The sequence below is a fragment of the Symsagittifera roscoffensis genome, chromosome 7 (genome assembly GCF_963678635.1).
Source record: "Symsagittifera roscoffensis chromosome 7, txSymRosc1.1, whole genome shotgun sequence".
Lineage (NCBI taxonomy): Eukaryota > Metazoa > Xenacoelomorpha > Acoela > Convolutidae > Symsagittifera > Symsagittifera roscoffensis.
The window spans coordinates 53554493-53568728 of record NC_087068.1 but is presented as its reverse complement, the minus strand read 5'-3'; the positions used below and the strand labels follow the sequence as shown (position 1 = coordinate 53568728).

The 14236-nt window shown below is 35.0% G+C and overlaps 1 protein-coding gene across 1 annotated transcript; it reads right to left on the bottom strand.

The window, feature by feature from the left end:
* Positions 1-446: 446 nt before the first annotated feature.
* LOC134850973 (actin-like) lies at positions 447-2491 on the bottom strand. The gene is made up of 3 exons (XM_063866812.1): positions 1871-2491; positions 1279-1770; positions 447-1145 (listed from the first exon to the last, which is right to left on the bottom strand). The coding sequence occupies exons 1-3, from the start codon at positions 1938-1940 to the stop codon at positions 766-768; spliced, it is 942 nt and encodes a 313-aa protein (XP_063722882.1). The 5' UTR covers positions 1941-2491; the 3' UTR covers positions 447-765.
* Positions 2492-14236: the final 11745 nt, after the last annotated feature.

Below are 14236 nucleotides of genomic sequence, written 5' to 3'. Positions count from 1 at the left end.
AGGTCTACACTTTCTGTTATCAGCACCACAAATTTAAATACTATGTAGCATTTTTGGTGTTCTTCCAAGATGTCATTTTTAAATTGTTTTGATTTATGTAAATAAAAACCGAGTCTATTCCCTTCCTGAAAACGAATTTAATATCTATTATTATTTTAGTTTTTTGTGCAATCAGTCTGGAAATTTGTTTAATTGATGGATAAACATCGCAATTTATAATCATCTTTCTTACATTTTTCATTTAATATCCAGGTTGCTTGCCTAACCGATGAACAAATTCTGTGAAATGATCAGAGTCGAAAGGCAGTAAATTTCAAAAACAATTTGAGATAAATTGTTTTGACAGTTTCTGAATTTCGATTAAGGTTTTTCGAACTTTCCTGACTTCTTGACGTCTTGATTGCTCGAATAATTTCCGTTTTACTCTTCTTATTTGGAAAACTAAGTAAAACATAAAGTCTTTGCTGCCGTTTTAAATTTTTTGCCATAAACTTTATAACCAAAAAAAATCTATGGCAAAAATCTAAAATCTATTAGTATCAATTAAAGTTTCAATATGGCGAATTATCAACTTAGCAAGCACTTTCGGTGCACAATCGAGGGTCCAGACTCATCGTACTCCTTCTTGCTGATCCACATCTGCGGGAAGGTAGGCAGAGAAGCCAATATCGATCCTCCGATCCAGGCCGAGACCTTCCCTTCGGGAGGAGCGATGATCTTAATCTTCGTGGTTGGTGGAGCCAGGGCGGTTATCTCCTTTTGCATTCAGTCGGCGAACCCAGGGAACATAGTAGTACCTCCAGACAACACGATGTTGGCGTAGAGATCTTTTCGGAGGTCGACATTGCACTTCATGATTGAGTTGTACATTGTCTCGTGAACTCCTGCAGATTCCAATCCGATGAAGGCGGGTTGGAAGAGGGCTTCAGGGCATCGGAATCGCTCGTTGCCTATTGTGATCACCTGGCCGTCGGGAAGCTCGTACGTCTTCTCGAGGCTGGAGCTGGAAGCAGCTGTTTGCATTTCCTGCTCGAAATCGAGTGCAGTATAGGCCAGCTTCTCCTTGATGTCTTGCATGACTTCTCGCTCATTGTGGCCGGAGTAATAGTAGTCTCCACGCTCATCCATGATCTTTCTCAAGTAGTCTAAATAATTTAATCTTTGTATTCAATGCGGCAGATGCAAGATTATAGTTGAATCCCAACTTTTTGTTGTTTTTTTTGGGTTCTTTATATTCAAAAACAGTTTTGCTTATCATTGATAATGAGTTTGACATACCTGTTAGATCTTGGCCGGCAACATCCAGTCGGGTGATGTCACAAGGCAGTGCGTATCCCTCGTAGATAGGCACTGTGTGGGAGACACCATGGCCAGAGTCCATCACGATTCCAGTTGTTCGCCCAGAGGAATACAGAGACAGGGCAGCTTGGATGGCCAAGTACATAGCTGGTGAATTGAAGGTTTCGAACATGATCTGAGTCATTTTTTCACTGTTTGCCTTCGGGTTCAAAGGTGCTTCAGTTAGGAGCACCGGGTGTTCCTCTGGAGCAACTCGGAGTTCGTTATCGAAGGTGTGGTGCCAGATCTTTTCCATGGCATCCCAGTTGGTCACGAGTCCGTCCTCAATCGGGTATTTGATAGTTAGGATTCCACGCTTGCTCCGCGCCTCGTCTCCGACGTACGAGTCTTTCTGTTTCATGCCGACCATGACTCCTTGATGACGGGGATATCCGACAATTGAAGGAAACACTGCTCGTGGTGCGTCATCGCCTGAAATTTCAAGACATTTTAGTGATTCAACACTCTTTGTAGATATGGCTTTCGAATTTGTTTTGAATCTTGAGTTACGAATCGGACTTTAAGAACTTACCAGCGAATCCGGCTTTGACCATTGCGGATCCGTTGTCAACGACAATAGCGGCAACATCTTCATCGCACATTCTTTGAATTGTTGTTTACTGAAAGATTTTCTAGCTTGCACAAAAGAAACTTTAATCTGTTTTAGAGCTGATCAATGGCACTAATGAAGTTGCAAAGTAAACAAGTGGCCGAACATGTACCGATGTTATGTTTTCGGTGACTTAATGCCACTTTCTTTTGAAAAGAAGCCGCAAGCCGTTCCTTTTATTGGGGGCTAGGTCTTTTACCAGTTCAACGTTTTACCAGACCGTATTTTAAGCAGACCGCAATGCAATAATTTTTTTAAAATACGTTTAAATTAAGGGGAAATTTAAAAAGGAAGCGATTAGAACGAACAAAAATTCGCTGTGAAACTTGCCTTTAACCAGACTAAACGATCTTTCAATCGAATTTGTTTATCGAGTCTGGTAAAAGATCCATGTTACAACTTTTCTGGTAAAAGGTCGGTCTGGTAAAAAGTCGGTCCCCTTTTATGGTAGTTCACTCGACTTTTTGCGAATGAACAAAATAACGTCTAAAATAAGTCTTGTTGCATACAGATTACACTTCTACGATAAAAGGCAAAAAATGCAATTCGAGAAGTGTTGTTAATAAAAAACAGTCCGTCATTAACAAAAAATAAAACCACAGTTCAATTTATGAATTAACTTACTTTATGCTATATTATATACAAATATTTTTTGTCATAAAATGTGTTATGAAAGTTTTCACATAAAATGTGTTCTAGGGCTAGTTGTTTAAACAGATAAAGTCATAGAATACGTTTTTTTTATCAGCCACTTTCATTTGTTACCTAGTCGATCGAGGAGGGTTATTTTGTAGGATCTTACAAGATTCAGGTTATCTTACAAGATCTTGCAAGAATGAGGTTATCTTGCCAAATTTTGCAAGAGTAAGGTTTTCTTGCAAGAATCTTGCAAAATAGCTACCTAATGAAATTTTTTCACAAAACTTTGTTCTGAGCGCCAGAAAAAACATTGGAGATCCAACAAGACTATGGTACACAAAGACTTTTGAGTTTAAGTTTGGATAAAAAATGAAGTTAAACAATGAATTTTTAAAATGTTCATAAAAATGCTCATTTTTCATGTTTTGTAATGTAAAATAGTCTCAAGTTGTCGCTATAATTTATGCATTTCAAATTATAGTTTTCGATAACATATTTCTTGGCTTTATTGGAATTTTTCATCTAGTTTTGAAACTCTAGCGGTTAAATTTCAACTTTTGTTATTTTTCTGAAAATTTTGATGAATACAGTCGTTTAGTTTGAGATATTTTGTATGTTGAGTTCACATAAATCTGGTAAATAATTATGCTTATCTTTTTATGAGGTTATATTTTTCTTTTTAAATTATTTTCTGATGATTTGTTCAAGTATTCGAATGTTTCTACTTGTTACAGATAATGATCCCTCCCTACTCATACGCTATAAATTGTCTTCTTGCGTAAACTTTTTTTTCCCAAAGTAATCATATTTTTGAAGATCTTCATTACGAGGCGCACAATTTTGTGTCTGCATGTTTCTGGATTCCAGAGACAAGTCTTTAAATTTGTTAAGTTTTTATACAGGTTAAATCATGTTAAAAACAAAGAACAAAAGAAGAACAAAGGGAGCGTCCTAGTTGCGGAAACAACTCACAAAACTCAAAATGTTGCTTGAATTAAGGTTATCTGTAAAGGCGGTTATCTTGCAAGATTTGAAGGAAAGTTTCGCAGATGCAACCCTACAAGTAGTGCATCTCATTTAACTTCTTCCAGCATACCTGGTTTGGAACTCAGTTGAGGCGAAGGATTTTGACTAAACCCTAGCGCTTCATTCCGAAATTCTTCAGGATTCAAACTTTGAATCTGAGCTTCAGTTTGAAAAAAAACACATGGTCCGTCAACGCTTTGCCTCCATTGACCTTTAAAGAAATTTTAGGCCAACCCTCAAAGACTTTAATGCCCACAGTGTACGCCCTTATGCAAAAAATTGCAAGCTTCACTGTCACTGTCTGCAAGGCTACACAATCCTTTCCCGCGATGAAACTGCTGAAAACATACTTGAGATCAGCGATGCGGGAAGACCCGCTATCATCGCTGGCTCTTTTGTATATCCATAAAAAATAAGTCCTTGACGTAGATGAAATCATCAAAAAACTCGGCTCCAAAAACCGACTTTTACAGTTTCTACAAATTGTTCATTGCACAGCATTTCAAAAATTGCCGACTTGTTACTTTCTGTATAAATTGTGTACCTTTATTTTTTTAATTCAGTTTTTTTTGAACTTTTTCTGCAGAAAAAATCAAACCGCCCCCCTCAAAAAATTTCAGCGCACGTCACTGCTTCCTTTCCTTGCTCAACTTGATGAGACCAACTTTGTTGATCTCTCTATTGCCAGAACTATTAATAGTAAATGAAATATTTACGGTCAAACTCTTGATAATTTAAGTTTTACCCATGCATTTTAACTGGAAGAAAATCCCAGTTTCAACAAAAAACTGATTGGGAGCTCTTTAACTACCCCTTTTAGTACCTAGCGAAGAATTACCATCCCTACATTCAACGGTTACGCATGATAGCATTTTCCACCTTGTAACGAATCTCCATCTTTTGCAAAGGGAGATATAGTTAAAACGATCCATTGATTGTACTTTTTTGCTATTGCCTTTAAACGTATCTGATTATGATTGGCATAAAGTATTTGTCTTTAAAGGTGTCTGATTTAGTTTGGCTAAATTAGTGAAACAAAAAAAAAATCAAAAAAATATGTTATCATTTGAAATTCTGAACATGCACAGTCAAATAAATAATGGTTAATTTTCACGTCTATATTTACACAACACTCAAACCAATTCTTTTTGTAATCAATTCGATATATTTCCACTGCACGTCAATGTGCTGGCTGAATTTTTTGGCAAAAATACTGGTTAGTTTTTCAAAAAGAAATATGTTTGGGCAATTTCGGATGGGCATTTTTTTGATAAAAATAACTCAATTTATAAAAATTTGATCAATCAGAAAAAAAAATTCATAATGTTTGTTTTTTGCTTCGATTGCTTTGAAGTTTGATCTTCTTTCAAATATGCTTGCTTACATTCCACTAGCTTTGTTTCTTAAATTAATGACTATTCCTTTTAAAAACGTTCAGTAATAATTTTTTTCGGGTTAAGGGAAAATTAGACTAATTTGTCGCTCTCTAATAAGCTAGCAGTCTTTGAAGGATCCTTTACATTATGATAAAACAAGCTTTAAAAAGTTTTCGCTTAAAAAAGAGTCAATAACAGTTCAGGTCGCAGACTTCGTCCAAATTCAGTGTTGACGGACTGGTTTCAATATTCCCAGTTCTTTGATCTCTATCGTGTATATTACTTCATCAGAGCTGGAAAGACTGCTAGATCGATTGTGGATGGATGACTGGCTGGCTGGGCGAATGGCAAAATGGATGGATGACTGGTTGGTTATCTGGATGCATGAATAAAATTACGGAAGGAATGGATGAATAGATGGATGACTGATCGATGGTGTGAATGATTGGATGGATGGACGGAAGCATGGACGGCTGACTGTATTACTTGCTGATAAAGACTGATTGAATGTATAGAGGAATGGATGGCTGATTGGTGGCTTGATAGATTGATGTACTGATGGATAGATGGTCTGATGGGTGCACAAACGAGTTGATGTGTGGATAGATGGATTGATGGGTTGACGGATTGATGGCTGGATGGATGATTAGATGCAAGTTTGGATGGATAGCTGGTATGGTGCACGGATAGCTGATGGATAGCTGGAATGACTGCTTGGATGAATGGCAGATATATGGATGGGAATATCAGACAGCCACCCAGCCAGCATATATCGTTGAGGTATCCATCCTTCCGACCTGATAGATAGATGGTTGGATGGCTGGAGGAAAGGATGAATAGCTCAACGGATTAATGGCTGGATGGCTGTCTGAAATATGGCTGGATGAATGTAGAGATGATGGCTGATATACGGCTAGGTAGATTGATGGGTGGACTAGTTGATGGCTAGATGGATGGCTTGATGGGTTGTCGGATGGGTTGATGACTGGATCGATGGATGAATGGCAGATAGTAGATGGCTGGACATTAAGAAGGATGGCTTGGTGGACTTAAATCACTGGTGTACGAAGTAACAAAAAATATATATTTTACCCAGAAACGAAACGGAGCTTCGCATCACTTCAAAGACAACTCGAGCCATCCCAAACCGGAAAGGACAAAAGAGATAAGCCTAACAAAATCGGAAAAAGTTTCCTAGAAACCAAACTTCAAAAATTTCAAAATGTTGTAGGGAACGATGTTCTGTTTGCTGAAAACACGCCCAGAAACACATTCGACGAGGCTGAGAAACACATTCGACATATTCTAAGATTTTACAGTTTTGTGCGGTCTCAAGGGAAGCATACAAACTCTAATTCCTCTGAAACGACCCAAAACTAGGCCAAATTTGCGATAAAAATAGCCAAAATCATTTGGGCTGAAGAAAAACAAAAAAAACAAGGGGGCGGAGCAAATATTAGATTGATCAAAGAGCAGAACAAGTCCTGGATTAGAAAAACGGAAAAATTCTAGCTTTTAAAAGCTAATCGGTAAAACCTGTATTAAAATTGTCCACTTCACCAAAGAAACGGACATAGAAGAAACGATGTGATTTCTCATTTAAAGTGACTGGCAGATATTCATTAAACTGCCATTTCTACAAACTGCCAGATCTTGAAGCCGAAATTACGTAAGAATAACGTAGATAAACACAGAGAGGCAACGCTTAGCTTCGCGGCCCTCGCGATACAAATATGAATGACTATGATTAGAATCAAATGGGAAAAAAACTTTAAAATACGTTCTCGCCATTGAAAATTGCAACTCTACAAAGAGTTTCTGGGAATTCTATGAAAAAGGTAATTTTTAAAAAATCCTTTCTGCGAAACTAAGCAGACAAAAAAGAGCAGACAGACAATAATTTAAACAAGCCAAAGTTTTCAATTTCAAAAAGAAAACAGGTTTCATCTGGATTCAAACTCCCGGAGTTTGGTCAAGCATGAATATTACAGCAATCTGGTATAAAACTGAACCAACTAGTTACGGGAACCAAAATGACAAAATAAACAGACGGACGATACTCCGGAGTATCACAAAAACTCTAGTTCACAAAAAAGGGCTCGGCCGGATTCGAATCTTTGCCATCTGAAGCTGTTATTTTACCTCTACGCCAGATGAGCCGGATGATTGATTGGATATGAGTTTTTAATTGCCAGGCGGTATCAAAGCCGAAATTAGCAGTGCAGAAACCATTGATGCCGTAAAAAAATCAGAAATTTTGAATACTTGTAAAATTGTTGAGTCCCTTTCCCCTCCAGAGCACACAAATATGTTTTTTTCTCTCGTATTGGCGCAATATGAGGCTAATAAGTTGATAGTAATTAAGCCGAAAATTTTTAAGCCGATAAGAAAGACAAAAATGAAGAAAAAAAATAACAAATCGAACTTGTAGAATTATACAAGCAAATTTCGATTGGGCCAAAATTTAAAATGCAAAAGGCAACTGCAGTGAAAATTGTTTGCAGCTAAAATAATCGATTCCTAGATGTGGTAAACAAGCCGACAAAACACAAGCATACTAATATTAGGCCGAAACTTTTTTGATCCCGATTTTTAACCGTTTGCAAAAAAAACTGGTCCTGGTCAGAGACGATCCCAGGGACATTTGTGGCACTGACTGGATTCCTTACGTGAGTCAGGAACTCAAGTAAAATTTTCGAGAGGTTGAGTGTAAGAGGCCCTTTGAATTCAATCCGAATGCCACCATGATTAAACACGTTATGTCTCCAGGAGATATTCATGAACAAGTAAGATTTTCACAATGACAAGGACAGCACGAAGGTACGGTTACCTTACACGTACTAAGTTTCTGAATTGAAACCTGGCGTAGTATTACAAAATCATGGTTGCGAGCATGTATTTCCTATATCCTCAATTGAAAACATTATTTAACCTATGAAGGATGAGGCTGCAGGTAGTTTTTAGGAGTTTTGGAGAGGATGCCTTGGTGAATGGATGGCTGGGTGGTAGGATGGATTGGATGATGGATGCAGATGGCTGCTAGAAGATATAAGAAATAATTTTTTAAACTCTTACCCCTTCAATTAATTGCATCTAAAAAATTAGCATGAGGTTATCATTGATATCATATTAAAGCTAAAGCATTAAATTAAAAGCATTAAAGCATTAAAATCATTATATTGCGACTGATTCTGAAAAAACATAGGAAGAAGTCAACCATCAAATCGTAACCTTGTCGTAGCCCCCTGCGCTGTTATTCATAACCAATCATAGGGCAGGATGTTAACAACATCATGACATCAACATCAGAGCTAATGACTCTGCAAAACTCACATTTGAAGGAGGCTTTCTTGACGCCATACCTCTTTTCACAGCAGTGAACGATTTATCGACCATTTTGATGGAAACGTTTGAACCATTGGCGGTGTAATTTCAATTTTCAAGTGTAATTTGGATTTAACGATAAGCATTTTTTCAAATGTAGTTTCAAATCAGAGCATACCCGCATAGTATGCTCTGATTTGAAACTACATTTGAAAAAATGCTTATCATTAAATTCAAATTACACTTGAAAATTCAAATGACACCGCCAATGGTTCAAAAGTTTCCATCAAAATGGTCGGTAAATCGTTCACAATTTTGCAGGAGTTAAATTTTATAATTTTGCGATAACAACATCCAAAGGTTAAGTATCCATCACTTTAACAATGAGTTGGGTATTGAGATCGAGTTAGGGATTAAATCAATACAATGGAGCCAAAAAAAGATTAGATTGATCAATTACTAAGAAAGAGATCCAAAATTACATTAATTGCATAATCAAATACCTGAAATGAGAAAAAAAACAGACATAAAAGAACAAAATCCCGACAAAACAAAGGACAATTCCAAAGACAAAAACAAGACTTAAACAAATGTATGACGTGTAGTTTTTGATTTTCACCACAACTAGAGGCATAAACTGGTCAAATAAAAAATCCATCGAATCTTGATAACCAAAAAGTTTACCGACAAACTAGAGCTTGTTTCTGTTTTTACGACCAAAAATTTTCAGATAAATAAAATATTTGAAGCCTAATTTAAAGTGAAATTGATAAAAAACATAAAAACTTATCAATTTCTAGATTGCAACTACGTTAACATTGTTACATGAAAAATGTTTTCGTTATGAATTTTTCATGCTGGACAAACAAACCAGCAACCTAAAAGTTTTTTTTGCTAATTTATATATCGCCAACTTGAGGAAGAAGTGAGGAAAGCAGTAAAATAACATTTCAACGAATTAAGAAATGTTTTCTTTCCCGAATATCAAGCAATCTTGTTCATTCAGTTTTGTAACACGAAGTTTAAAAGAGAAGACTATAATTGCTCTACAATTTTGTTTACTTTGGTAAAAATAGGGAAAAAATCAAAAAAATCTTATAAAAAACAATAAAACGAATTTTTTAACAAAAAGACAACTAGCACAAGCAAAGAAAGTCATATCAACGACCTTTTTTTTTTTACAAAAGTTGCTAATCACCTTGCTCTGGAAGAAATATCACAAAAGTGTAAAATAAAAGTAAGTCTTTTTTTTGATGTTATAAAACAACTGGTTGTCAGGTGAGCGTTTAATCAAGCTTTAAAATCCATTTTAACTCAGTAAAACTTGTTTTTGCTAGTCGAATGATAATTTTTCAAGCCAATTTCCAGCGGGTAAAGCAAGCGAGCTGGTAATATAAGAACTACTCTTGTGAAGTTAGACTTAACATGAAGTTTTCTAGCTCTCTTTCTTCTATCTTGGGACAACTTGTAAATTAATTAGTTTGTTCGAATTACGTCTGAGAGGGCTTTAGAAAATATATCAAACGAATTATCCCGATGATTACTCATGATAGAAGACTTTTCTTTTTAAAAAAATTTTAAAAAATAGAACACAACTTTAAAGAAAACTGCTCCTTGTTTAAAATGGTCGGAACAAAATCATAGAGATTGTCAACTCTAACTAAATGAAAACCATGAACCCATTTGTCTGTTGATTCTGGGAAAAATATTCGAGTTTTTTGTGAAAAATTTGTTAATGTCTGAGAAAAATTGTTTAACACAAACGGGTCACAGCAAGCCATTAACATCAAGTTCAACATTAAAGCGTTGAAATACCCACTAACAATTTATTTTTTTGGGCTCGTCTTTGTACATTCTTGCTTAATTCTAAAAAAAATGCTGGTCATGCAATTCTCATATACCGTGTTTGAGCGATTATATGACAAAAACGGTCTGTAAAATTTTTGGGTAGAGAAAAATAAAACGTACGTTTTCAAGATTGTTTTCGAAATCTCATTTTTTCTATAAAAACTTCCTTCTGACATTTCTAAACTAATATATGGTTCCGATATGAGTAGAGAGTAGGTTTTGATCTAATTGTAGGTAATTTTGATGGCAGTTTGATTAAAGTAAAAACAAAACAAAAATAAATCTTCCCTGGCAATGACAGTCATACGAAATTTGCTGAATAAAGTTTAATTCGAATCACCAAGACATGCAAGCAAACAGGGAAACATTTCTTGTTTATCCTACAGAGAACTAAAATGTCCAAGCAAAAGGACAATTCTAGGTTTAGGCAAAGGTATCTCTATTATATTCTAGTATTCACCCCAACACAGATTTATGCACTTTCGAACAATCAATAAACATCAAACCTTGAGTAGCGAAATGTTTAGAAACAAACTAGAGCTGATTTTGATTTCAATGATACCAATTTGATTATTAGATGAAATTTTTGAAGCATAATTTAACAACAAATTGACAAGGAAAAAAATGTAGTTTGATTAGCAAAAAAGATTTGGAACTGATTAGCAAAATAAAAAACGTAACTCAACAAGGTGGACGAATTGAGATACAAATAGCCCGGCAGAATCTTAAAAAAGTTTTGGCAGTTATTTGTCATAAAACAAAACGATTTTACAAACATCAAGAACAACACTAGCTAAAAGCAAAAATTTCATCTGAAAAAAAAACACGAAAAGAACGAGATATCAAATCAACTGGTCGCCCAAAATGCTCCAGTACCCCAAATTAATTTACGACCAACCCCAGAGACCATATGCAATGGAATTAGGTCAGCTAGAAAAAAAGTCAAGTTCACTGTGTTTCAACCAATATTCCTCAAAAATTAATCGAAATATTTCGAATCTGCAAAAGAAAAACGTATGCGTTTAAGAGTAGTATCAAAAATATTTAAAAAAAAATTTTTTCTGTTTTTTCATAAGTAAAATCTGGGCTCGTTAATATAAGAAAATAGATATTTAACTCCTTATAGGAAGTTTTGACAGCAGTTGAAACAAAAAAACCAAAACAAGAAAAATCAGTCTTCCGTGGCAGTGATAGCTAAAACAAACCTTCTGATGAATATAACTTTCAGATCAAGAAGAAATGCAAGCACCTTAGAAATAACAATTTTTTGACAACCATTATTGTTCAAGCGAAACGGACTTTTCCAAAGATAAAAAACAAGGTTTAAATAAATGTATGATGGTTAGATTTTAAATTTCACCGCAATTAGAGGCAAAATCTTTTCGAAAAAGTTCAATTGGAAGAGAAACTAGAAAATTTAATAAAATGAATTCTCGCAAGGGAGACAAAAATACATTTTGATAAGTTTTGTTTCAACATTTACCTTTGTTATTCGAAAAACGATATCCGCTGATTTAGTTGTGTTATTGAGGTTATTAAAAACGTATATATAGATGGAACAGTCTAAATTTATGAGAAAAAGATTGTTTTGTAGCATTGCAACACTTATGTTAAACAAAATAATCCGACATTTTTTGTCTAACCTACTGACTCTTTTCCGTTCAAACCCTATTCACACCTCAAAATAAAAATGAAATTCCTTTTAATGTTAGGATGTTAAAGTGACTGAGATTAATCTCAGTCTATCTAAAATTATCTTTTAATTGATAAATTGATCAATTCTCAACGGATTTGTCTTGTTCTTTTTTCTTTTCGTAATTTTCAGTTATTGCTTTTTCAAGTTTACTTTCAAAACAAAACAAAGATGTTACTGATCTCAAGAAGGCTGACTAAATTCGTTTTTAGGAAAAGCACCGCTCTTGGTTCCTTTCAATCGGGACAAAGTTCCTTAGAAAATAAAGTTAAATGCAGTTGAAAATCAAATCAATTGCCCTGATCAATAGCCGCTATAAATGCTGGTTATGAAACCGGCTCAATTTTTTGTTCGCCTAATTTTCAATTACCGAACGGTTCAAATCAAGAAATCTAAAATACAGTAAACTCCATATTTAATTTTCTCAAATTTTATAGTTACTTTTAAATTATATCAAAAAAAAAAAATTGGGGGCGAACACAATACGTAAAAAAGAACAGGATTTTAACTAAAATATAATTTATGCTGGAGAGAAAAAGGAAGCTTTTGCCCAAGGCACCAAAACAACTCAAGGCCATCCAGCGCTTAAATGTCTGAACTCTGACGAAGGCGGAAAACAGGGAGATGTTCCAGTGGCGGACTCTAACTGGAATCAAACCGGAGACAACGAAACATGAGTTCTCTTCAAGTTCTCTTCAACCTCAATATTTCATGCTCTTTTGTAACTTTTGTTTTAACTCCATCTCTTTTCAAGAAATTTGACGATCTCAATGAGATTTATAACCTTCGCTAAGCAATCAACCTGGACTCTGCGCTTAGTAAAATTGAAACAACTCTTACTCGCAAAGTGATATATGAACAAAGCTTAGATAACTGAAAAATTTTTGAGATTTGAGGGAAACTGCAAAGAGCCAGTTTCGTGGTAATTTTCAAGCTAGAAACATTCTTAAGTTTCGTGTCATAACAAATGGCTTCAACAGATTGAGTTACAAAAGCACGAAAAATAGTGTCTCTGACCTTGAGCCAATGGTTGTAGAGACTATTCGTTTTGGCCTCACGAGTGACAACAGAGAACAAGTATTACCCATGCAACCTCATACATTTCAAAACAATTAAAAAGCGTGAATAAAATTAAATCTACAGAAAAAATCTATGAGGGAAAAGAACGGTTGAAGAATTGAGTATTCGAACGCAGCTATGGAAATCAAACTAAACTTAAACATCTAAGCGAGGGATTTTAGCCCAGATAGTTTGGGCTTAGGGTTTTTTTAGTGTTTTTCCTTCTCACGTTTATTTAAAAAACGCAACTAGAAAGATTAAGCACATAAGATGAACCAATTTATTTGAAAAACACCATTTTTTAACTTAAAAAGCAAAAAAAATGAACAGTTTTTATAAACACAAAGTTTCACTAGAATTTTTTTTGGATTTAAATTGATTTGAGTTTCATTTTGAGAGTCTAATTTAACGTTATCAAGTTTAGGGAAGTTATATTTTATTCTTTATACTGAAAACTCACGCGTTTGTATAAGTTTTAGAAAAAAATTTCTATGTGGTGTGGGAAAAAAAAGAAAATGGGGTAAATGTACACAAAAGGAAAAACTTAAGGCAAAATCAATTCTTGACTCTTCAAAATGCCTAACTTAAAGACAACTTTGGACATTGTTTGCTGAGAAATTCTAGTTTTTGAAGTTTTTGAACTAAATTTTTGAAATTCAAGTTTTTGAACTGCCGACAGAAAATTATCTTAACTACCCTGAGCGTCAAAATTTATCCAGGTTTTTTTTTCAGGCCGGAAAAAATCGGGAAAATGAGTGTCAAAAAAACTGATGGGCTCTTTTTCCTTTTCCCCCACCAGCAAAACTTTACTTCAAATGTTAAAAAAAGTTGGCATCGAACTAATTAGGCCATGACAGACATTTTTATCTTCAAACCTAACCTTGTAAAAACCCTCGTTACACCTAAAAATTTACGCTTATGTGAGGTGGGAAGGAAAAGGAAAAGAGCCCACCAGTTTTATTTTGACGCAATTTTTTCTGTTTTTTCCGGCCCAAAAAGGCAAGCTTACACTATCCGGTTTTCGAAGCGCGCAGTTTTGAAAATGTTTTTAAAAAATGTTCAGTAAAGTTGTGCCTTTGTGAACAATTCAATGACACTAATAACTTTTTCTCCGCTTATTCGAAGACAATTCATTGCAGTTGTAGAGGCCTCTTTTTCAAACACTGTAAATTGCGATAAGTCCCCTAAATCAGAACTTAAAATTTTCAGATTTCATAGATGGTGGGGCTTTCCATACCCCCCCCCACACCTGCAAATTTTTTCACGTGAACTTAATGATTGCATTGTTAATTACATACTTGGTCTTCATAACCATCTCGGAAA